This window comes from Camelus dromedarius, chromosome 10, assembly GCF_036321535.1.
Source record: "Camelus dromedarius isolate mCamDro1 chromosome 10, mCamDro1.pat, whole genome shotgun sequence".
Taxonomy (NCBI): Eukaryota; Metazoa; Chordata; class Mammalia; order Artiodactyla; family Camelidae; genus Camelus; species Camelus dromedarius.
The window spans coordinates 30,645,660-30,672,358 of record NC_087445.1 but is presented as its reverse complement, the minus strand read 5'-3'; the positions used below and the strand labels follow the sequence as shown (position 1 = coordinate 30,672,358).

General features: G+C 36.2%; 1 protein-coding gene across 3 annotated transcripts in view; it reads right to left on the bottom strand.

Moving 5' to 3' along the window:
- Window positions 1–11,203: 11,203 nt before the first annotated feature.
- The window catches only part of BRD10 (bromodomain containing 10), an 86,592-nt gene continuing 71,096 nt past the window's right edge, over window positions 11,204–26,699 (bottom strand). For all 3 annotated transcript variants that reach the window (XM_010993422.3, XM_031449752.2, XM_031449753.2), the window contains 3 exons: window positions 21,572–21,687; window positions 16,523–16,713; window positions 11,204–15,532 (listed from right to left, as the gene is read on the bottom strand). In XM_010993422.3, the coding sequence (XP_010991724.3) occupies window positions 11,895–15,532; window positions 16,523–16,713; window positions 21,572–21,687 (3,945 nt within the window). In that variant the 3' untranslated portion in view covers window positions 11,204–11,894. The remainder of the gene's footprint in view (window positions 15,533–16,522; window positions 16,714–21,571; window positions 21,688–26,699) is intronic.

Here is a 26,699-nt window from a genome sequence, read left to right as displayed (position 1 = left end):
ATTATTTAAAAAGTGAAGAAAATTAAGTCAACAATTTACAGTTCAGATGAATGCTGTCCAAACTGAACAAAGTCTTTGCAGTCTTAATTCACAGTCTGAAAGTATTATTACAAAACTTGAGCTAAAACTTCAAATACTGTCTGAACTATTTCAAAAACATGTGACGAAAATTTGCTGAAACATCAACTGAGGAAGAAATTTACCGTGTAGAAATTGAAAACAAATGTCCCAAAGTGCACAAAACATTAGTCATGTACATCAGAAGCATGACTCTTACAGAAGGACGGCCTTGAGAAAGATTTGGAAAGAAGCACTCCCTTTTATCAAAGCTGGATTGTCTACCGTGAGAAGAAAAGCTCAAGAAAGTTGGTTGGCAGCTTGGCTAAAACAAAGTTCACTGAGCTAAGAAAATCATCAAAACAAAAATTGGCTCAGTAGTTTAAATTCCAGCTTTTCCCAAGTGGTCCCCACTGTTCTACATGCAGCCCTGGGCAAAGGTTGGGAGAGTCTCAGGGGACTCCCTGAATCATCAGGTACCCAAGGAAGAGGGGAGGGTTAAGCTGTGAGGGCTCAGGGGTGAGGGTCACCTGCAGGTTTATGGTAGCCAACTCCTAAACATCCACAGCAGGAGATTTGACTGATTTAAATTATTTTTAAAGGGAGAAATACAATCTATTTTCATTTAAATGCTTTTACCTAATTGATGCTACAGTTGCTCAAATAGAAGTTCAATAGAATTATAATTCCTAAGATAGTGTTTTGCAAATCTAGATGGTTTTATTGAAATTTGTATGTATATTAGATCATTTCATTAGACTCTCTAAAATTAGATCTGTATAAGTATTGTATTTAGATTGAACTCAATGGTTCACTATTACCTAAGCCATTACTGAATTTTTATTCAGGGAGATCAGGGAGAGATATTTAAATCAATAAAGACCATTTATATATACTATAAACTGTTAGAGAAGAAATCTTGGGAAAAATCTTAATATTTGTCTCAATAAATTTTGGTTTAAAAATGATATAAAACAAGAAATGTACCAAAAACAAAACCCCAAACAAAACCAAACAAAATACCACCCCCAATTAAACCCATCAGTACTTTCATTAGTTTAGCACTAAGTCCATAGGTTAATTTAGAGGAGATAATAACACTTTGTTCATAATATTCTTTGCTGCTTAAATGTTTCTAAATTCTATACAGTCTAAAAGCTTTCTCTTAAAAAAAAATCCTTCTCTAGCCTTCTCAATCTAAATAGTATTTTTTTCCTTCCTCACCTCTCTGTTGCTACCAGGTAACAGGGCTTCACACTCACCTAGTAATTAGTTGCTCTCCCAGTCGCTAGTCAGGTGAACGATAGCAGCTACTATTTATTAACATTTACTATGTGGCAGGCATTGAGCCAAGCATTCTACATAAATTACCTAATTCTCACAGCAATCCTGAAAATTTAATTATCTTCACCTTACCTGTGAATGTTACTTCTGCTTCTATAACTACAGTAGTTCCCCAGCTACTTTCAGCATATTTTCCAGTCCTCCAACACCCAATGCAATCTGTTGTTTAATATTCCTGATTAGTGCTCTTAACCCATAATATTCCATTCAAACTCAACTGCTCTGTTCCCTATATGTTCTTTGTGCCTTTCTCTTTAAAATAATTGACATAAAAGCACGATAACTAAACATCCATCACCATAGTTATATATTTTTTCTTGTGATAAGAGCTTTTAAGATCTACTCTCTTTGCAGCTTTCAAATCTATAGTATTGTTAACTTCCTTGTGCTTTTCTAAGACTGAGTCTGCAGACTCCGTTCTAAAAATACTTTGTCCCAGCACAAATAACACTTCTTGTATGAAGCCTTCTCTGGCATCTCCCTACTAAACTCTTAAGTTATTTATTCCTCTGACATTTACTTTTAATGTTATATTCTTTTTACTGTTTTTTTGTGTTGAGGACAGGGATGGAATCTTACTCATCTATGTTGTTCGTACATCTTTGTACTATATGGTTCTTAATAATGTGTGGAATGAATTTACACAACTCTCTGAATTTGATTTCATATTGATAATTGTGCTTTGAATTTATGTTGATAATTACATTAAAATGATATTAAAGATCACATAGATAAGAACACTTATACTTTTGATTCTCTGCCACTTCTTTGTATATTATTTTTTAACTAAAGAATTTTTTTACCTTCAGATTTTGTCTCCAAGTTAAATTATAAGAACCTGAAGTAGGCTCACACAGGCACCTCTTGTTTGTTGAAAACCTTAAAGGCAGTGTCCAATAAAACAGGAAAGAGAACCAGGAGAGACACATGCAGGAATTTTTACAAATATCTGAATTTTGGGAGAGAACCATAAAGGGGACCTTAGATCATTTGCCCAATTTGCGACAGAAAGAATCAAGCTGGAAGACTGTATTATAGTTCAGAGTCTCATGAAGAGGCTGAGTCTCCTGATTTGGAAATTGGTATTGGGGCCAGGCAACATTACAGAAAAAGATAAGCCTTTTTTTCTTTAATGTTTGGGGATCAAACTTATTCCAGTATTTTAAAATGCAACCTAAAGGTGAGTCTCAGGGAATAGAGGAAGTGTTCCCCATGGTATTTAGGGAGGCATCAAAGAGAAGGAAACCAGCGCAGACTCTATTCCAGGGCATCCCCCAGAAAGGGAGAACCTAACTTGCAGATCTTCTTATTTTGGGCGTCTCCCAAGAAAGAGAAGCCAACCGGCACAGGGCCAAAACCAGGTGAAAAGCTGGCACAAGGGGTCAAAAAAGTAAAGGGAAAAAAGGTGGGGCTCACCCACTGGTGACTTCTACCTGGAGTGAGAGATTGAAGGCAGGAGGCTTGGCCAATCTGGAGGTGTGATCTGCAAAAAGTGGAGAGAAGGCACAGAGGTGCACCACATGGTTGGGCCCGAGAACCAAGGAGTGCCTTGAGGGCCAGAGTCAGAGGAAGAGAGAGATAGAGGAAGGGGAGATAGAGAGAAGGGTATTTGGAAAAGAGAAGATGCCTTTCCCATGTGTGTCCACCCCTGAGGGCCGGGGGTCATTTCAGTCTGTCAGACCAAGTTTCAGAGCCCTCTGAGAGTAGCCTAGCCAGGGTTCTTCAATCCTTGGCAAGACTTCGGGGAATTCCCAAATGCTAGGGAAGAGCAGAAAAGTATGAGTGGAAAGGAAAGCAGAAGAGGGAAGTCTGCTCTAAAGATTCTGGCCTGCAGAATGGAGCATCCAATCCAGCCAGGGGGAGACCCCCGTAGGGAGGAGAGAGAGAGAGAGAGAAAGAGACCTTCTGCTCACAGGGCTCCCTTGGAGTCTTAGCCATGTATGAGCTGCCAAATGTTCGGGAGACAAGGACAGGCCAGTGTCACAGGTGGTAAAAGAATTTACAAAAGGCAAGGGATGAGGATAGGAGTTTACTAGGTTACCCTGCTGTAGACAACAACTGGGAGGAAATATCAAGGGCTGAATTGGAGGAAGGAGATGAGGAAAGAGACAAACAGCAAGGCAGATATATGGCCACAGCCATTGCTCATTCTGTGCCAGGACCAGAGGTGTGGCTCCAGAAATAATCCAAAACACAAGAATCCTTTTACCACTCCCAAAACATCCCCTACTTATCTTAAGAAACTTTTAAGTATCAGGAAAAAACCTTTTCCTGACCCTAAGGGAACAAAGTTATTCTAGGAGGAACTTGCCTTTGAGATGCATGTATTCTACCGGGTCTTCTGGAACCCTTCTCTGGCCATCTTTTTAAAATGGAAATTTTGAGAAAGGGGGGTAAGTAATTTGGAATATGACCTGTTAAGGACAAATAGAAATTTAGTCTCTTTTCCATAAATGTTAGTAAAAAGGATTTAGCAATCTAGATGACTTTGATTTGTTCCATCTGCCAGACACCCAATTTGAATCCAATCTTTTTTGGAACTGATGAGTTTTACATTATTGTCCCAGATTTATAGTTAAAATTTTGAAATGGGAACTATGAGATCTCTTTGTTTTGTGTGTTTGTATGTGTGTCATAGATGTATGGTATTGCCAAAATTAATTAATAAAGGAGCTCTATTTAATTAAGGGAAATTAAGTGCTTATATAAATTATCAAGAGGAAAACTGGCCAGAATAAATTTCAGGTTCACATGAACTGGGAAATATTCAGTATTAAATTAATATCTGGTATTAAATTTTGCTGATCTGATTAATATAGGCATGTCTTTAGAGTCATCAACGTTGAACATAATACTTCCGTTATACCTAGGTTTAATAGAAGTCAAATGGGATCTTGTTATATTTGTTACAGATTTGTCAAAAAAATGAGTTGGTGTGATAAAATTCTTACAAGTAAACTGAACACAAATGAGACAAAAGCTTTTGGGTGAACTCTTTAAAAATAATTCTGTTTTAGGAATGTTTGATTGAAATAATTGAAACTGAAATTTAACTAAGAGGACAAAGCTTTCTTAAAATGTTAACTTGCTTTTGGTAACAGACTGTAAAGTTTCTCTACTTCTTAGGTGATCTGTTACTGTTATTTTGGTTTAATGAATAAGTATTGTTTCACAATGACCTATAATCTTATCTGACCAAGTGTTTTAAGACTTTTTGGTAAATTCCCCAAATAATAAACTTCAGTAAACTTCTTTTGACCCATCCTAATTTTGGGATGCTTCAGAGGGCCCCTGAAGAGAAATATTAAGCTAATTAGGTTCATTTGATATGTTAAATTACATGGGAAGTATTATCAAATAAGTAATAAGTCTTCTTAGGCATACTGCATGGAAAAATGTTGTTAATATAGATATTCTATATGGAATTCCCCAAAATCTGGTAGGTCTAAAATGTTACCAGTCACAATTCTGTTCATTATAACCAGGTTTCTTCATCAATTACAGTGTAACCAGGTGTTCAACCATGCTTCTTAAGTCTTTTGTCATTTATAAACAGTTATGCTTTTACTCTGATGCCTTTGAGAAATGCTTTCTCTTCAAGAAGTTCTATAGAAAAGGACTTTTTGACAAATATAGGTTTCTGATAACTTTTAAATCATACTGAGACAGGAGGGAAGGGGGCAGGGCATAGCCACTCAAGAAATGACAGCAATTTAATACCAAAATGGTGGAAGATTCACCAAAATGAGAAGATTCAGCTCCTAGTTGGCCTTGAGGATTAAGAGGTTTGACTTCTAGTAGACCTTGAGCTTCATTATATGCTCATTGTAAGTGCGTGATAAATAACATGCCCGCAGGCACCATGACAGTTCCAAGGCTAACCACAAAAGGCCAAAGAATGGGCAGTGGCCCAATTTCTGGGAATCCCAGCCCCTTCCCCACAGTAGTTGGAATGGTCCCACTTGTAGGCATGTGAAGCTACTGAGCCCATAAAAACTGGCAACAGCATGCCTAGTGGCCCTTTTCGCTCCCTTCTCTGCCCATGGACTGTGTACCTACTTCTATTTTAATATGAGCACCCAATTCCCACACCTCTTTCCTTGCCTTTCTTTTGCCTTACACTCTATGCAGTATGTATCTCTCTAAGTAAATCCACTTTTACTCAACTGTGACTCACACTTGAATTCTTTCCTGCATGAAGCCAAGGACCCACACCTGGTGGGGCACATCCCAGGGGATGACCTGAGACCTGGGACATGGCCCTCCTCATGCCCACATCCATTTTCCTGCATCAATACTGCTGAACTGGGTAAGAAATTTTAAAAGTCTAATGGAAACTCTGATTTCATAAAACTTAACAAAAAGGATTAGTTACACAGGACTAAGTATAGTGGTTAACATAACTATAGTTTTTGGTTTTGTCTAAAATATTACTAGCTTTTAGTCTGTGTTTACCAGATGTAAAGAATCCTTCTCAAACTAATTTTGACTTACAGCAATTTGGTAAACTCTGTCTTTGTAAACAGAACTGAAACATTTATCTTTTTTCACTCTTAGGTTCTCAACCACTTATTAGGTAAATTAGAAAAAGTCACTTTCTACAGGTCCTTGAAATGGCTTTCCTGGCCTTGAGAGGCCTTTCAGGAATTCAGTCTAAGACTCCTTGAGGAACTTCAACACAACCAGTTTAAAAGACCCTATATGATCAATTAGTCTTTATTTGGCTATATTTGAGAAAAATGAGGGTAATTATATAGACAGGAAAATATTATGTTTCAGTGTACATTAAATTCTAGTTTTGTTAATTGAGATTTATATTTATTAATACTCACTTCCCAGACCATTCCTTGCCCCTAGGTTATAAGGGGGCAGGGCACAGCCAAAGAAAAAGCTGGCCTGCCCCTGGGGATTGTTACAAAGTTTAATTGAATTATCAAAAGAACACTCTAAGTTTGTTTCTAAAGCTCAGTAATCTAAATGTATTTCACAATCGTGCACTCAGTTAAAGTTAATCCAATTGTTAGGTTTATGGTCAACTACCCATATCCAGTACTTCTGGGTTACCTTGGTGGATTTCTCCACTCAAAGGGTCTAATTGGTAGGTCCTTATGAAATTTATTCTAGAAGAAAGAAATTATAGCTCTCTCTGTTTAGGATCCTAGTGATGTTACTAGGTGGGATTCCTTCACCTGGCCAATTAATACCTGATCTAATCCTGGACATAAATATGAATTTTCCTCTAAAGTTACTCAAGCTCAATCAGAGCAACAAGTAGCAACTTGAAACAGTTAACCATATACATAGTTCTATAGGAGGTCTGTGATTATAATAGAGTAACTCTAAATATGGGAAGCAGCAACAAGAGGGGATATTTTCCTGGACCACAACAGGCTAGTAAGATAGGTGGTCCAGAGACTTTTTGCTACTGTTAATAAGGCCTAGTCCAGTAATAGCACATTGAGTGGCCTATCAACAAATCATTACCTGACCAGAACATCATGGGAGGAAATGGTCATGAAATGCCTTCCAAGCCATGGTTGAATTTATGATCATGAGGGCATGTTCCATCTGCCTCTACAAGGATTAAGTCTCAAGCCACTGAAGTTGCTGACCTTCTGCACACCCTGAAACGAGCTCAGGGTGGAAATCTGGAATGAGGCACTCTGTGCTGTCTGGGAAAACTGGAGAAACAGGCCTTCAAATAGTTAAATGGAGAAGATTTTATAAGCCCAAATTCTTGCACCTCCTCATATCTAGAAAAACACTAAGATCATTAATGGTGACATTTGCTTTGGCCATTAAAGAGAGCTGTCTTACAAAACCACATGGCTCTTGACATCCTTATGCCGATGTTTACTACTTTGTCATAGTCACTAAACAGGTCTCTGACTGGTTTTTCAAAGCCTTTACCTAGATCCTTGAAGGGATAAGGTCCTTCTTTTCAGACATTCTCAAATTTCTTCTGTTTTTACTGGGTTTAGCTGTTCATCTTGGTATATGCTTACTTTTGCATTGTATTCCTCTCTGACAAAAACGATTGTGTCTCTTTGAGGTCCAAGAACTTAGGAACAAAATACATCCCTCCTATCAAAGTTGCGGCCACGAACCAAGCCAACAGCCTAGTGGTGCAGCCCTTGGACGCCACTGGGGTCTCCTTCCACTCCCACCTTTAGGGCTGCCAGGATGTCAGGGCCCCATAACCCCAGGCAGATTGGCATGACAGGGACAGCATGATTGCCGCCCCCTCCATACAGCGTAAGTAAATATGGAATATGAGACCTTCACCCCTGTCCAAAGATTTGTCATTGCCAATCTGTCATGGGGGAATGAGGGGCCAAGTAATGTCCTTCAAAGTCCAATGATCCCTCTTCCAGATGTCTGCCTGTGATCCCTCAACAGATAAATTACACTCTTTACTGGGCACATTTGCCTTAACAAACTAATAGTCCTGCATAATGCCTAATCTCACAATAGCTCAGGATGGCTTGTTTCAGCCCAACTTATCATTTATAAAACCCACCACTCTTCATGGACCCTAAACTTCTTACCTCACCTACAGCTAATCAGAGACTTGTTCACAAACTGATCAGGCACCTTGTGACCCTACCTTATAAAAGACCCCCAACAACCCTCAGTGCTCACACAGGCACCTCTCATCTGTGTGGCCCACTGTTGTCTATGGCAGTGTAACCTAATGAACTCCTTTTCTATTCTCAAAAAAAAAAAAAAAAAAGAACCTGAACTATGTCACCCCCTTCAGTTTTCTTTCTTTCTTTTTCTAAATAGAGGTACTGTGGATTGAACCCAGGACCTCATACATGCTAAGCAATTGCTCTATCAGAGAGTTATCGGCACTGCCTCCCCTTCCCCTGCCCACCCAGTTTTCTTCTTTATAAACAAGTAAGCATCAATCACCATGGTGTGCACAGTGAACACTTTTTCAACAAATGAGTAAAAGTACCTGGAGCAGATGACAGCATTATAGCAACAATGAGGCTTCAGGTTCAGGTGATGGCAAAACAACTTCTGGAATGACTTAAGGTAAATTACACATCATCTCTGTGTTACAGTACAGCATAATTGTGGACAAGTAAACTTCCCATCAAATGTCATATCACTTTCAGAACTCGCCACCTTCTCTAACTTTTAATATTGAATATTTCTAATTCATTCTTTAGGTCAATGATATACTGGATCAAGTAAACATTTTCATTTACCTTAGTGTACATATTATAGACATCACTGCTTTGATCATAAAACTGCTGAACTATTGATGTCAATTAAAATTATTAAATAAAGTCACCAATAAAATTGGAGGCTTGGAATGGAAGTAAGGATCTAAACAGCCACTTAGTATTTTATACATATATATATACACAATTAGTATTTTGTATATATCCATATATATATATATATATATATATATATATAATATACACATGTATTACTAATTACAAAGGGAAATTAATTTTTTTGTAGGAAAAAATCATAGGGAATGAGAGAAAAGAGCTAACGTATCAGAAGGAGGTATGTTATTTCAGCATGTTTTAACTTAGCATTTAAAATGATACTGAATACTGATATCCAAATGGCCTAATTCTATACTAAGTGTGTAAACATACCCTTCTAATATCATGATGCCTTTCAGGTTGCACTGTGGTGACTTTTCTTCCTTTATGTGAATGCTTTTATGGATGACCTCCTTTCTTTTTTTTTTTCCTTTTCTTTTTCTTCTTCTTTTTTTTTCTTTCTGGACGACCTTTAATGAATACTTAATGATAACACTGAACACAAAGAACTGAGGTATTTGACTTTGAACTCTTTGGCCAGGATCCCAGAAATCCACATGACCTACCAAACTGGAAGCAAAGGAAAAAGAATTTGTCTTTTTGATTATATAAATCCATCACTTTAGTCAAATTTCTAGTAAAAACAGGGTACTAGTTTTAAAAAGCAAATCAGACCTTAAATAATATAAGAAGCTAACTAGATTTTTCCCTCATTCAACAAATATTGAGTATCTACTGTGTGCCAGTTGCTGGGTGACAATGATGACTGACAAGGTCTCTTTTTAAGGAGGACAGGCATTGCATACAGATCATTTTATCACAGCTGTGAAGGAGTGTTATGCACTTCTCACTCTGCATCCTCAACCTCTGAAGGACTGCAATATCATGATCCTACCTGGGGTACAGTAAGGAGAATGGGTTCTGTAATATGTAGTTAAGAACCTGTAATGAAACATGAAGCCAAAGAGAACATCTGGGAAGAACCTCAGGTCTCAAACTTTCCAGGAACTAAAAGAAAACTAGAGTACAGTCAGCAACGGGAGAGTCACTTGGAGAGGTAAGCAGGAACAGACTGAAGAACATTTTACACCCTAAGCAGGGAAGAGGAACTTTACTCTAAAGGTTCACCAGATCAGACAGAGCTTTGAAAGTCATATTAGGATTTTGATTTAGGAGTTAGAAAAGAATTAGTGGTTAATAATAAGTAAGAGCTTTCACTGGGATTAAAAAAGTGGGTGATAGGTAACTCAGTAAATTAGTTTCTGGGAGTGGTTTAGAGAATTACTTCCAGACAAAAGATGAACAGTTTTAGGTTGTTCTTCTAAAAGTTGAGTACATAAATACATTCATTTATTGAGTACCATATATGTACAATGCAATGTACTTCAAACATTACCCACTTCCCCCTGAAACCCAAGATGTTTCTAAACTGACAGGAAAAGGGGGAGGGTGACCACAGAGTACAGCATAGACATGACTGGCAACGGTAGTGGCTTAGAGCATAAATACAGGCTTTTGAGAGTCTTTAGCAACTTTGCAGGAATACCCTGACCGCCCTCTTCAGTTTGGTAACTAATAGTTTTCAATGTAGTTTCAAAAGATGTCTTTAAGCCTAATCTTCCCTACCATCTTCAACTCCATAACTCCATGTGATGAAGTTTAACAGTATCATTATAAATGAGATGTGGATGAATATACAATCAGTATCCCAAATAAGATAATGGATATAAACATCTAGTAAGTTCAAAATCTACCTTGTATTTAAAATGAGGCATATTCTGAAATATAAAATTAAACCCCAAGAATAAACTGACCTATAAACACTGCTTGACAATGGAATTTAATTAACTGCTCTGTAATTGAAAAAAAAATATAAAAAAAGCAGAGAGTACTTATAATAAAAGGTGTCCACATTCGTTACTCTAAACAAAAAAAAATTCATGTTTTTAAATATCATTTTGGAAAATCAGTCACTATGAACCAATACCTCAATATAAAAATAAATTGGGGGAAACTAGGTAATGAGTACCTGGAACCTCTCTGTACTATCACTGCAACTTCCTATGAATCTAAAATTACTTTAAAACTAAAAAAAAAAAATAATAAAAATTGGGGTATATAAAATACAGACCAAACACACTGGCCTTTAAGAAGATTACTTATTCTGATCAATGTAGAATTTGGTGGTGGATTAAGAGAAAAAAGTTTAAAAAATAAAATCTAGAGTAAAATTTTGTAACAGAAGTAATATAAAATTATGGAAAAAGGATTTAACATATTGGGTTCAAATACTGGCTATACTACCCACTAGTTGAGTGACTTTGGGTACATCATTTAACTTCTCAAGAGCACTAAGAAAATCAAATGAGATATGTGGAAGTCAAGTCTGTAAACTGAAAAGACTTGTACAAGTTAATTTGAATTTCCTAGCCTAAATTCCTTTTTGTAAATATTGTCTTCATTTTATACCATGTAATCTTTCAATGGAACAAGAATGAACTTTAAAAATGGTATTCAAAGAAATACAGCAACTCAGTTTATTACATGCAGATTCTTCTGCATTGTTGCTAACAGTTCACTGGTCCAAAATTACTAAAATACTTAAAAAACTATACATTATGTAAACAAAACATAAATAAGACAGCATAGTTCTTTGTACATATAGTTTAGTACAGGTTGTTAGGGATTTAGGAATATGTACAATTTTACACCATGGAAGCATTTTCACAATGCATAAATATATATATATATTTTTACAGAAACAAAAATAAGATTTCACTAATGACACAAAATACCATATCATAGATACGTGCTGCAATAGTCCAAATTCAAGAAAAAAACATGTCAATACAAGTGTGCAAAAGCCTAGCTTACTCCGAACTAGTCAAACTTGACTTTATTCAATTTATGTTATACAGACAGGTAAGTCCTGTCCATTTTAAACAAATAACTTTTGAAAACTTACTCATACCAATGAGTGAAATGGAACAGATCCGCCCCCACCCCAAGAAAAACAAAGCCTTGTTGCAAGCTAATGAAAAGATACATTATAGCGCGTACACGTGCACGCGCACACACACACACACACACACACACACACAAACTATGTATAGTATGTTTCAACAGTATAATAAAACAGTTAAAATTTTTATGGGAGTCATAACAATGCCCCATTATTAAAAAACTGGCTCCTTTAGTCTAAATTCAAGATGCAGCTGTGTCAGGCTTCTCTAAGCCGGATGACTGAAAAGCAGGGAAGACGGAGGCAGGATTTCGACTGGCAGATACGACAATCTGAGAAAGTGATGGAGACAGTGAAGAAACCTTAGATGCTGGAGTATTTATGGTATTCAAAATGGCTCCTTCTGGGCTGACCAACAATTTTTTGACTGATGTGTCCAAATGAAATACTGAAGTGCTACTTGGCAGTGGAGGATTACTAGAGCAAATGGTAGAAACCAAAGATGTCTTAGCCAAAAGAGTAGCTGGAGAAGACTTAATTACTGAAGTCAATGACACTGTTGGTGCAGGAGGTGGAAAAGGACCTTTAGCAGTTGGGTGTATGATTTGTGGTGCTGCGTGTACTGTGGGCAGAGAACTTGCATTCCCAAGAGAGTTTACAATTTTTGTAGAGCTTCTTAGAGAATGTTTTACAGGTTGCCCACTTAAAGAATTATTTGATGCTAGTGTGATCTTCTGGGCAGGGTTATCTACTGGTGTAGGCTGAATGCCACTGTTAAGAACTAAGGGAGGTCCATATTTTGGATTAGTAGATATAAGGAGAACATGGCTGCCAGCTCCAAGACCCTGCGGTGGAACAATAAACCGGGTTCCATTAATCATGATCTGAGTACCAGGTGCCAAAGGTGTACTGGTATTGATGACTATTTTTTGCTGAATACAAGGCTCACTGAAATGACCCCCTACTACACAATTTACATTTGACGGTGCTGTAGCAGTGTGAATGGCAGAGCCACTTGGAGCAGAATTGTAACTGGTGCTGGATTTTACAAAAGCTGGGGACATTTGCTGGCTTGGTGGAGAAGCAAAATTGGAAATGTTAATTATTTTACCTGAATTTGGTGAAAGGGATGGCAATTCAGTATGAGGTTTATTTGTATTTATATTTGTTGGCACTGTAGTTGAAACCTCTGGTGATTGAAACTGAATGGAAGTCCGAGACTGTTTTTTAGAAAGAGATACAGAACGTGTGGCTCCTGGTACTGTTGAGGCTTGTGGAACTGTGTTGATTATTTTAGGGGATACAGTCACAGGTGTAGGCAAGGCAACAGTAACAGGGATTTGCAAAGCTGATGTTAAACATTTAGGGGACACTGTTGGTTGTGTAGTTGAAATCAGAACAGATGATGCAAGATGTCCTGTTTTCACAGTTGATATAGCCACAGTGTTTCCGAGATTTGACGTGCAAAGTCTATTTGACAAAACAGGCATAATTCTTGAAGAGGTATCATTTCCACTGACTAAAACAGGAGGTTGTGTCCCAACTGAGGCAGAGGTTGAGGTCACTGAAAGAGAACCCAAAGATACATTTGCTCCTGTTACTGAAAACATGTTTACTGCTCTTGCTGCAGAAACCACTGATTCATTAACAGGGGTGATATTTTGACTCACAAAATTTGAGCTTACTGGAATTGAATTACCACTTGTTGACAATGGCAAAACATAGCCCTTGGTACTTTTTTCTTCTCCTTTTGGGGCTACATTTTGCAATATGTTAATTGATGGTATAGCTGGCACACTGCCTGAAGTATTCACAATTGCTTGACCTATGTTTAGCCCAATTTTCACATCTTTTATCTGAGACACAGTTGGTGATGAATTTATTTTTATTGGTGTTCCCACTGTAGATGGAATTAGTACTATCTGGGGCTGCTCTGGGGTCTTAACGTATGTTTTATTCAAGGTAGAAGGAAGAGTTTGTTTCAATGGTTCTGCCACAATAGTTGGGGTTGAAGTGCCACTGGGAATTGCAGTATTAATAAAAACTAATTTCTGGGCAGAAACACCTGTAGGTGTTGGGGCAGGTGTTACATTAATCGCAGTTCCACTGCCAGAAGAAAGAACAGATGGAGCTGACACCAGCATAAGTTTCTGAACTGGAGTCCCACAGATCATTTCTCCATTTGTTGATGCTGTTGCTTCTGATCTTGTAACAGGGTAACTTTTTGTGACATAATCTAGTTGTTGCTGTTTAGCTGGATTATGAATAACATTTGCATTGGTTTGTCCAAAGTTTCCTGTTGATATGCTAATTACGCTTACTGAACTATTTGCTGTTGATGGTAGTAGAGTGCTAGAAGAAACAGAAGACTTTAAGGGAGAGGAGGGCATATGTGAAGTTTTATCTATCATGTGGCCCAAATTATCACTGCAGGAAGGTTGGCCTAATGTAAATTTAAGATTTCTCCCCGCGGATGGATTAAAACCAGCTGGAATGGAAACAGAAGTAGGTGTTTGGCCAAAAGGTGGGAGACTAGATGTAGCAGTTGTTCCAGCTACTGGTGAAAAAGCAGAGGATGATGAAGCTGTTGATTTTGGCACCAGAAATGCCTGAAGTTGAGGAGCAAAAGTAAAAACTGAACTTGAAGATAAACTTTTGGGTGAATTTTGATCCGGATTGGTCTGTACTTTTACAACTCCAGTGTTCCCACCTCGTGTCCTAACAAGAATTGACTGTGAATCTCTTATACACACAGTTTGTAGTTCTTGCTTTGCTTCAGAAGAATCAGCAGTCTGTTGTGCAAAACAGTTGAGGGAACTACCAGGATTTGTAGATCCACTTAGCTTTGCAGATGATAACTGAGGCTGCACTGTTGAGGAAATGGTAGGTGAAACAATGGGCTGGGGGAATGTGGCTGCTGAAACTGCATTCTTGACTCTTCCTACCTCATTCTGGCTAGTCTTAACTGGTGGTGCTAATAAATTACTTACGGAGGTTACTGGTGGCAAAGGCTGTGGTCTAGCACTACTCACACTCGACAAAGGTATAACTGTCTTGTTGCAAATTGGATTAGGTAGTTGGGTACAAACAGTTCCTGTTGAGCTGACAAGACCTGATGGTAAAGAAGGGTTTGCATTTGCTGCCTCTGGGAAAGATGAACCATGTTGTTCAGTACCTTTTTGTTGAAGTGGTGGGATTTCTTTTGCAATTGCTTTCCCTTCCTTGTGCTGAATTACAAAATTCTTAGGTAGAATCAGAACCTGCTGCATGATTTTTTCTCCTCTTTTAGGATCCAGCACAGGCTGCATTTGAATCTTTACAGAGCTGTTATGAAGATCTATGGGCAACCACTGGCCACAGGGCATTTTGTAGACCATCTGTAAAGGACCTTTTGTATTGGTGTGGCAGGTCAACGCTGGCTTTATGGGGCTTGCTTCTGGAGGAGATAGAACTGGCTTTTCCACAGCGGAGGCACTTCTACCTGTGAAAGGGGGTAGTTGATTTGTTAAGGTCACTTTGTTCCCAATATTCTTTGCAAGCAAGGCCTGAATAGGTTTGGTCCCCTTCTGGAGAGTAGACACTGGTGTTGAATCCAATGAGGCAAATGGCTCTGGAAACAGTGGCTCTGTATGTTTTGATTCATTCAAACAGTCAACCTGCATATCACCTTCTACATTCTCAACTATTGTCTCATTTGTGCTTAACCTTGCTTTCTTTCTTGGGGAAAGCTGTTTTGTGCTATCATCCAGATAACTAGTTTGTCTTGAATGTCGTTTAAGTGTTTTAGGCAGTGTCTTCGATACATCTTTAGAAGGCAATTCCTTTTTCAACAATTTGCTTCTGGCCATAGGAAAATCTATTTCTGATAATTTCATATCATCTGAAAATTATAAAAACAAACATTTTGTTTACATAAAACAGCAACTGAATAGCAACGATAAGACCAATTATAAAAAAGAAGTCAATCTTTGAACCAGAAATTTGTTAAGAAACCTGTAGTGTGATTCAAAAGCATCACTACCACTGACAGAAATTAAGCTAAGTTGACCCTTGACATGGTAATCTGGATATTGTAACCACTCTCAAGAAAAACCTACTATTAATTAGAAAATTATTTTTGGTCAAATTCTGCTAATTCTGCTGGGAATACAAGTGTAAAAGGAAACTACATCTTTTAAAGAGATACTCAAGCCAGCAATTAGGGTTGAGAATTTAGATTTATGTGGTCAAAGTGGATTGACAAGAAGTTACTCTTTTTCAATTCACTGAAGACATGGAAAACAACAGGTTAATGCATTTCTCCACAAAATTTCACATTAACTTCTTATATAACTAAAGAAACTTATTTGACCAGATTTACAGAATTTGATGAGTTGAAATGAATTACAAAATTCATTATAGATAATCTAATCCAGTCTCCTTATTAAAATGAGGTGCCTACTCTGGTCTCATCAGGCCATCAACCTTGGTCATTCCTCATGAAAAAAAACTTCACAATTATTAGAGACTTGCCAAGTTCCATTTTAAAGCAAACAGCAGAAACAGTGCTTCAAAAACAGTAATAATAAAAGAGGATAAACCTATTTCAAAAGGATTGACTGCATATCAAGGACGTGTGGTCTGTAATGAGGAACATGCCTAAGTTTGGAAGCAGGCACTAGCTCCAGAAACTACTATGTAATAATGATTCCAAAGAACCTTTTACAAGACATTAGTATACCCTCAAACATAAAAGAGTCCCCAGTCAATAAACTTCATTAACCAGATTAAATGTAATTAACCAGATTAAATTATCCTTTATCACCACAAAAGATACTAAAACCTCTCTCTGTGCTTTTAGTGTTGATTTAAAGAAAGTTTGAATGCCCACCTGAATCAAAGTGATCTTTCTCCAGGATATCCGGAGGTTCTGTCAAGTCTATAGACTTAATACTGATTTCTACTTTAGGAGATTCTTTTCCAGGATCTCCTTCACCTTCGTCAGTAGTCCATAGTTCTCTAGTAAATTTATCATGATCAGGCTGTCTTCTGAAGTCATCATAGTCTTTCTTTAGGCGACTCCTGAAATAAAATGCCCAACATAATGAAAAATATATATGTATTAAACTCTTGGAAGCTAAACTAACTTTCAATGTTTTAAACATTTTAGCATTTTCAATTAAGTCATTAAAGCTGTGTGCCTAAGATGCCAATGATTTTTGTTCAAGAAGTCAAAACCCAGGATGTAGGCATAAGAAAAGATTTTATCTGCAATTTCAGAACAAAGTGTTTGAACATATCACCTATTTATCTTTCTGAAGGCAGCAATTAGGCCTATTAAATGAAAGAAAGGTAGAATTTTTTTGCTAGCTGCCCTGACAGAAGTAGATTTGAGATAGCCTTAAAATTACTGATTATAATACAGTTTAAAAGATTACTTAAAGAAAATTAAAAATTCTAAGAAACAGTATCTATTACTTTTGACTATTATACAAAGAGTAACAAACAAATCCATCATTTAATCCCGAGAGCAATGATAGCTAAACCTCTGGGTTTCACTAAATTTGTTTAAAATTAAGCATAGGGAAACAAAACTGAAACGTGACCTCTCAGAAATCCTTTTCACATAAAAACTTAATACCTATGTTTCTATGAAACTATGAAGAGAAAGAAACATTTCCAAATGATTACATGATATTTTAGAGATCCTCTGTTATTCTTGCTTTCAAGTGAATTTCTCTATTCTACTTTTACTCTATTTTTTCTTTGTTTTAAAACAATTCTGAACATACACTCTCCAATTTACTTTGCTATAAATTCTTATCTGCGCATATTGGAATTTAAATTTTACCTCTGTCACTTAACAGTTGTAAGACACTGGGCAAGTTCCTTAAAATTTCTAAGGGTCGGTTTACTTATTTGTACAATAGGGATAAAAATAGTACTTACCTCACAGTATGTGTGGCACATAAATATTCGACAAATGTTCGTTAATACTATTTATGTTTTAATTATTGCTTAAGGTTTTTATAGAGCAGATGATGGCTGTAAAATACTAGAATGGGTTAACAAAGGATAATTATAATTGTAAAGTTAATTTCTTTGTAGAAATACCTGTATGGGGGTAGTATAAAGTTTCTCCCTTCTCAGCCTCAGCTAATGACTGTGCTCCTTATTTCAGAGAAACAGAAGCAATCAGACAGGAACTTTCACATGCTTACACCTCATCTGCAACTTAAGACGTTCATCAGTTCTCATATTCTGTCTTCCTATACAAGCTTATGCATCCTCTTTCACCTATTCAAGAATCTCAGTCAGCCAAATGTCTCTTCTTTGTCTGAGTCCATTTTTGTCTCTCCACTCAATCATTTCCACCAGTATACAAACATGTTATTTCTCCAATTAATAAAAACAAACAACAACAAAAACCAAAGCACCCTATCTTGACCCCAACTTGTCCTTCCAGGTACTGCCCTATTTCTCTGCTCTACTTTATAGCAACACTCCAATTCCTCTCCCCTAAATTCTCTTGAACAGAATCCCAAGACTTTTACCCATATCTCTATCAACACAGCTTATCAAGGTTGTCAACAATGTTGCCAAATTTAATAACAAATTCTCAGTCCTCATCTTTCTCATTCCATCATGAGCAGCCCTCCTTTTTGAAACATTTTCTGTAAGTGGTTTCCAAGATACCACTCTTTCTCTTGGTTATGCTTCTATCTTGCCGAATACTCCTTTTCTGTCTATCCTTTTATTTTTTTAAATGTTAATTTATGTATTTATTTTTTAATGGGGGTACTGGGAACTGAACTCAGGACCTTGTGTCTGCTAGGCATGCACTCCACCACTGAGCAATACCCACCACCTTCCCTCCTTCTCTGTCTCTTCTGCTGAGTCCTACTCATCTCTACCACCTCTAAATGCTGGAATGTCCCAGGGTTCAGTCTCTCTTCTCTCATCTATGCTCATATACTAAGTGATTTCTACCAGTCTCATATCCTAAATATTATCTATATGCTGACAACTCCCAAATTTATACCTCCAGCCTGGCTTAATCCCTTGAACTGGGACTCATATACTTAACTACCTACTCAATAACTCCAATTAGATGTCTAAAAGGCATACCAAACTTAACACGTTGAAATTCAAACTCTTGAATCCAACCCTGTCCCAAAATGTGCTACTCCTTTAGTTTCCCCTATCTCAGCAAATGGCAATTCCATTATTCTAGTTGTTTAGATAAAAAATATTGAGCATCATCTTTTTACTCCTCATTTTTTGACACTCCATATCCAATCCTTAAGGAAATCCTACTTCAAGATATATCCAAAAATCTAACCATTCCCTGCCATATGCATTGCTACTATCCTGGCCCAAGTCACTATCATTTTTGCCTGGACTACCCCTACATTGTAATTGACTTCCCAGCTTTCATCTTTGTCCCACACTACACTAATCTCAACACAGCAGGCAGAGTGAGTGCTTTAAAATGTAAGTTAGATCATGTCCTTCCTCTGTTTAAAACCCTTCAATGGCTTCTCATCTCATTAAAAACCAAAGTTCTTAAAGACCTACATGATCTGGCTATCTTTCCGTATACTTCTCTGACTCTTAACTCTTACCACCATCCTCCTCTCTCAGCTCTGGTTATGCTTGCCCTTTGTATTCCCACTATATGTCAAACATGCTTTTCAGCCTTAGGACTTCTGCATCTTCTTCTCCCTCAGAAATCCACATGGCTCTTTCATTTCCTTTAGGACTTTACTCAAACACCAACTCATCGGGGAGGCTTTCCCCGCCAGCTGGTAAAAGAGCAATCATCATCCCATCCAAACCAGGCACTTCTTATTCCCTTTACCTTGCTTTATTTTTCCTCACAGCACTTATCACCATTAGACATTTGAGTTTGTTTGTTTCTTCCATTAGAATGTAAGCTACAGGGAAGTCAGAAATCAATAACAGAAGGAAAACTGGAAAATTCACAACTTTGTGGAAATTAAACAACACATTCTTAACCAATGGATTAAAAAAATCATAAGGGAAACTGGAAAATAGTTATAGATAAATGGAACTGGAAACACAACATATCAAAACTTATGGGACACAGTGAAAAAGCAGTGCTAAGGGGGAAAATTATACCTGTAGATGCTTACATTAAAAAATTAAAAACAAAGGAATCTCAAATCAACAAACTAACTTTGAACCTTAAGGAACTAGAAAAAGAAGAAAAAAAGTCAAAGCTAGCAGAAGAAAGGAAATAAGATTAGATCAGAGATAAATGAAATAGAGAATAGGGAAACAGAGAAAATCAATGAAACCAAAAGTCCGTTCTTTTAAAGCATCAACAAAATCGACAAACCTTTATTTTAGCTAGATGGGCTAAGAAAAAAAGACTCAAGTTACTATAATCAGAAATGAACGTGGGGCCATTAATACTGAGTCTATAGAAATAAAAAGGATTGTAAGAGCACTATGAAGAGCTGTATGACAAAAAACTGGGTAACTTAGATGAAATGGGCAAATTCCTAGAAACAAAACCTACAAACACTAAACCACGAAGAACAAAGAAAACAAACTTATGGTTACCAGGGGGGAAAGGGGATGGGAAGGGATAAATTGGGAGTTTGAGATTTGCAGATACTAACTAACACATACAAAATAGATAAACAACAAGTTATACTGTATAGCACAGGGAACCATATTCAATATCTTGTAGTAACCTATGGTGAAGAAGAATATGATAACATGTATGTATGCGTCTATGTGACTGAAGTATTGTGCTGTACACCACAAAACTGACACAACATTGTAAACAGACTGTACTTCAATAAAAATATATTTAAAAAAAAAACCAAAAAGAGACAGGAAATCTGAAAAGACCTATAACTAGTAACTAGACTGAATCAACAATCAAAAAATCTCTAGATATTTCTCCAAAGATACACAAATGGCCAATTAGCACAGGAAAAGATACTCAATTTCCCTAATTATCAGGGAAATGCAAATCCAAACTACAGTGATATACCACCTCATTATTCACTAGGGCAGCTATTAAAAAAGAGAGCAACAAATGTTGGTGAGGATGTGAAGTAACTGGAACCCTTGTGCACTGTTGGTGGGAACGTAAAACTGTAGAAAACAGTATGGTAGTTTCTCAAAAAGTTAAAAATAAAATTACCATATTCCACTTCTAGGTATATACCCCCTAAAATTTGAAAGTAAGGTCTTAAAGAGATATTTGTACACCCGTGTTCATAGCAGCATTATTCATAATAGCTAAAACATGAAAGCCACCCAAATGCTCATTACAGATGCATGGATAAGCACAATGTGGTATATGCACACAATGCATTATTCAGCCTTTAAAAGTAGGTGAATTCTGACATATGCTACAGCATGGATGAACCTTGAGAACATTACGCTAAGTGAAATAAGCCAGTGACAGACAAATATTTTGTACTACATGAGGTATTTAGAGTAGTCAAATCACAGAGACAAAGTAGGATGGTGGTTGGCAGGGGATGGGGTTGGGGGAATGGGGAGTTACTGTTCAATAGGCATAGAGAGTTTCAGTTTCACAAGATGGATGGGGTAATAGTAACACAATGTCATGAATGTATTTAATACAACTGAACTATAAACTTAAAACTAGTTAAGATGGTAAATTTTATTTGTGCATTTTACCACAATGAAAGAAAAAATGGGCAAAAATAATAAACATCACAGAGAATATCAGAATATAGACAAAGAATATAAACAGAGTAGGGATTTTATTTTATCAACACTACTTTGTCAGGGCTTAGGAAGTTCCCTCCACAAAATAGGCCCTCAAAAATATCTGCTGAATTACAAATCAGTAGAAAACTACTAAATGATTCCAGGACACCTTCCAGAAGAGTCCTGAAATAAGTCAAACAGATAATAAAGCTTGATTTACCTGTTTCTTTGAAAAGCTTTCATTAGCTTTGGTTCCCACGGCAGCAATTCATTTAAAAGACGTATCAATGTACTATGCAATTCTTTTACTGCTTGCTTCCGATGATACCATTTGACCTAAAAACAAAATTTTAAAAGTAAATTGCTTAGATTTAACCTAAAAGTGAATGCCAAGTCTTATTCTCTGAGTAAAAAAATAAAACAAAAATGCCAATAGCCATCAAATAAGTCCATTATCTCTTCTTCAGAAGATTGCAGAAAGGAGGAAAATATTCTGTAATAAATCTTACATGATACATTTTAAAGATTCTTAATTATATACCCATTTAATCAAACCAGGAGACAAACACATTTTTAGGGGGGAGGGTATGATTTAATGGTAGAGTGCTGGCTTAGCACACATGAGGTTCTGAGTTCAATCCCCAGCACCTCCATTAAAAATAAATAAACAAACCTACCCCCACGCCAAATAAAATAATAAAAAATTTTTAATTTTAAAAAATTTTAAAGTTTTTAATTGGTCAATTATAAATATTTTAATAAGTCCCTTACTAAAATACATGTAAAGATACAAACATTTACATAAATTCCTTAAATATGTAAATGATATTGTTCACTTCTAAAAGTTTTGTAATTTTTCTAAAAGAGTAGGAGGAAAAAAGCCAAAAGTCAGAATTGTTATAACCAAAAGAAGTCTTCTTAACAAACTTCCTTAGGAAATTTTACAATTATTTTATTTAAAAATGTCTCCAGCACAGAAAAGCAAACAAGTGGTCATCATTTTCAATATTATAATGCTATACTAAGGGTTAATAATTTCTGACACCACCCCCATTTGCTAAGTTTATCCTAAGTATTTCATTCATACATGGTAAGAGGCAAAGAGAGACAGAGAGAAGGAGGGAGGGAGAGAGATCGAGTGACCATGAGAGTGCAGGTGTACTAGCAGTTACAAAAGCCCTCTGGAGGGTGTGCATTTTTAGTCTCACTTAACAAATGATAAAACTAAGGCTCAGAGAGATTAAATGACTTGTTTAAGGTTCTCTGACTGAACCCAGATCTGCCTAGAGGTGAAGTCCAAGTTCTTTAGAACTATATCCCTCCCTCTTAAAAACTGTATCGCATAATTTCAATCTGACATAGGTTTCACCAGTATCCATAAAATTATTTGAATACCACAAGAACAGTAAGGTTATAGAAGTGATATCTTTAGGTAGCCAACTTCCTCTTCTCCACAATGTTAGTGTACACCTACTGTTATCAACACCACCACCACCACTATCATCATTTAATGTTATGTAACTATGTTGTATTTCCTTCATATTTGGTACCAGCTTTGAGATAAAATTTACATACCATACAGTATTCTCATTTTATTTCTAACAAAAGACATACAACTATAAATGTTACATATCACATTTAACCTGCATAAAATTAGGTTTCATTCCACAGGAACTGTGAGTCAATTTGTACATAGGTAGAACATAAAGACAGAAAAATAATCACTCCCTAGAGTAAACTATATTCTAAACCTGTGCATAAATCCCCCAACTTTATATAGATCTAAAACTTTTCCTTCAGTCATGTAAATTTTAGGCACATATAAATCTAAGTGATTAATAATTGTATAGTTTCTATTCCCTAAAATGTTTATGCACATAAAAATAAACAACTACATTTCTAACTCTGAGGTTTTTATACCTTAAAAGGGAGACTGTTTATTAGAAGAGAAGGAAGAGGTGGGATTATCTGTACATGTTCTCACAATGAATATGGAACCTAGGCTCACTGACTAATTTCTGTGTCTTTTTAGTGGCATAACAAACTATAGTATTGTGAAAAAATTCCAAGAAAGGTACTTTTTATTTCATATGATATACTAACTTGAATAGACCTTCCCTCTTGTCAAAAGCTTTCTAAAAAGACTCAACTAACATTGAGTTATACCTCAAGTTTATTTTTCTCACAGAAATATTATGAGATAGTATAAAGTGCTTACTCTAACCTATGAAAACAAAACTATTAAACGATAAGTAAAACTGAAAAAGAAGTAACTTTCATCTAGGGAAAGTTAACTGAGGAAGATGAAAGGCAGATGACAACCACCTCAAACCCAGTTAGGAATGAGGTAAGATTTTCTTTCAATAAAAAATAGAAGAGGTTTATGGAGAGATTCCCCTTTAACAAGATATATCATCAACATTATTTTTTTTCTACTTCTCAACTACTATTAGGCTCAAAAATGAAATGGTGAGAGTAGAAGTAAACTTTTCCTAAGCTACAGAGAGCCGAAAGAGGAAAGGTATAAAGGATGAGGTAGAGAGAACATTCTCTTCATGGTATAATTGGAAAAGTGTTAAAAAAAAACTAGGGACCATCAGGCTTACTAAATTCCTTATTAACTGGGAGTTTTATGGGGAAGAATGACAGATGCAGAGTTAACCTGAGCTGTATGGTTGCTGTATGGACTAGTGTGATGGTGATGTGGTAGGGAATGCAGAACTATCAGTGTTAGGGAACTTTCAGAACTAGGTAGATGAGGTATAGGAAGAGACCATATAGCTGGATATTACTTCAAGATATTTATCAGCTGTGTTTGTATCTCTACTAAATTATAACATTAATTTTTGTAGGAAAGAGTTTTAAAAATATTAGAAAGATTTTACTTTTGATTTTATTTTGGTTACTAAATTTTAATCAATCCAGTGCTCAGAATACACATTACTGAACTAACAGACTGAATACAAGAGGTCATATAAATGAATCAGTGGATAGAGTCCTAACTTTCATGTAACGCTGTCTTACCCACTGACGTGTTCAGAAATGTCTAAAGCCTTCTAACTTTATGTACATTTTTTGGTCTTCCTCTTCCTCCCTTCCTTCCTTCCTCCCTTCCTTCCTTCCTTCCTTCCTTCCTTTATTTATTTATTTAATTTATTTATTTATTGAGTAAAGGTAGATTTACTCAAAGAGATACATTGAAAGGCAAGAGAAAGGCCACGAGGTGTGGGGTTGGGTGCACAGATTAAAAGTAGGTACACACTCCATAGACAGAATGTGGGCCGTCTCCAAAGTGGGAGAGAGAGGGACCCTTCCTCCTTTCCTTTATATTACATATTCTTAACTTGCGGTAGTGATAGTATGGCATCTCATTTATATTTGAAAATGCCTCTGTATTAATCTCTCTGTATTTGGAAAACAAACAAAAATTTATTATTTTCGTAACACAAATTATAGAAAGCAAAGATTGATAAAATGTTTTGACTAGAAGATACATATAAAGGATACAATGACCTCAACAAAGGGCAATCCTATACCTGGCCATGGGGTGCATGTGTCATAGTTTCTATGTTGATCAAAAGAGGGCATAGGTTTTAAAACATTCAGAATCAGTACTCTGAGACTGGTGGTGTTTCAGGTAGTAAGAGATGCTTTAATCACTCGACAGTAAAACAGAAACTCATATTTGTTTCATTTATTATCGTCTTTGGTCAATACAACCCAAATGGAATTAAAATAACATGTCCTTTTCTACATAGTGACAGTTTCATTGTGTCACAGTATATAATAGAACTAATGTAGAGAAGAAAAGTTACGAATTTTTAAATGATGTTAGTCAGAAATGGTAACAATCAGCCTTAACTTGAGTCTAACATAAAAAACTATTTAAAAATCAAACAAATATTTCCTGAACTTTAAATCAGGTCACTAACTAGAAGCTAGCAATAGCCTTCCTGACTGATCAACTTTATTTACATATACAGATAAAGGAAAAACTAAGTAAGAACAAGTCTCATGTTTCTTCCAGGATGAAATTATTAAAAGCTAAAAGAGAACTACAGAAGGCAAGTGGCTAAATTAAACAGGAAAGTACTTGTAGACAGAAGTAGACTTTAGATCTGAATTCTGGATCTCTTGAGTGCTAAAATCCACTCATTCCACTACATAATGCTTTCTCTCTTGGCCTACACACAGACAACTACTAAAGAAGAAAGAGACTGTATTGTGTAAGTTCCTATATTTGCATGAAGGTATCTCTGTAATGCAAACATTAAAATGTCTAAAATTTATTTCAATTTTAAAAGTTACAACAGTACTTAAAACTATAGTGATCTAAAGTTTAAAAGTGAATTAAAAAACAAGGAAAACAGCAAGCTCCCCATCTTCAAACACGTAAGAGAGAATATGGATGTAATGAAAATCAGACTCTTAAAATCTTTATCTGCACTGATCAATACAGAATCAAAGATAAAGATGGTAGGTAGAAGGATTAAATAATAAACGATCATTTGTGGAACACTGTTATAACTGTTCCTCTAATAAAATATATATTTAATAAGCTTTACATATATAAACTTAGTCCTGACTTTTCTTTATAAACAGTGAATATGGGGGTAAATGAACTATTCTCAATATTTGAACTCTCACTATTTTCAGGGCTAAAATTTTTTTCTAAGATAATCTCAATGTGTTATGTGAACTTAATAATTCAAACATTTACTGAAGGTCACTTTAAAGAGAGTATTTAAAAAAAAAATTTACTATAAAGTTTAACATAAAATTAACTATGAATTCAAGCATACACCACGGAAGCAAAGGTATATAACATGGTCTACATTTGAGGCTTACCTTTCAATACTTCCTCATCCAATGTCCACAGCAGCTGCAGATTGCCAGCTCCCTTTCCATGAGATGACCCAACTGTCAAACAGTAATGGTTTTATAACCTCATAGGGATTTCTACAAAAAGGAGCTGGTTTATGGTCACAAGGTAAGTCTTTTATTATATTATGCAGTTTTATAAGTTTTTGAATGTCATATGTTAATAACTTAAGGAACCATAAGAGAAAAGAAATTCCAAAACAACTTACAAAACTACACAATATTGTAAAATAAAAAGCTGAGTCTATGTGTGTGAAATGAGTGGGGAGGGAAACTTACCTTACAACTAAAAAATAACTCCATTCTGCTGCAGTAATCTGGGATAGGTATGACAGCACCAGCATAATGCTGGCTGGGGTGTCGCAAGGAGAGGGAGTTGGCAATCTACTGATGCTGGGGACACTGGACATCTGAAAGGAAGAAAAGAGGAAAACAAATAAATTCCAGACTTGTTAAATGTCTTATTA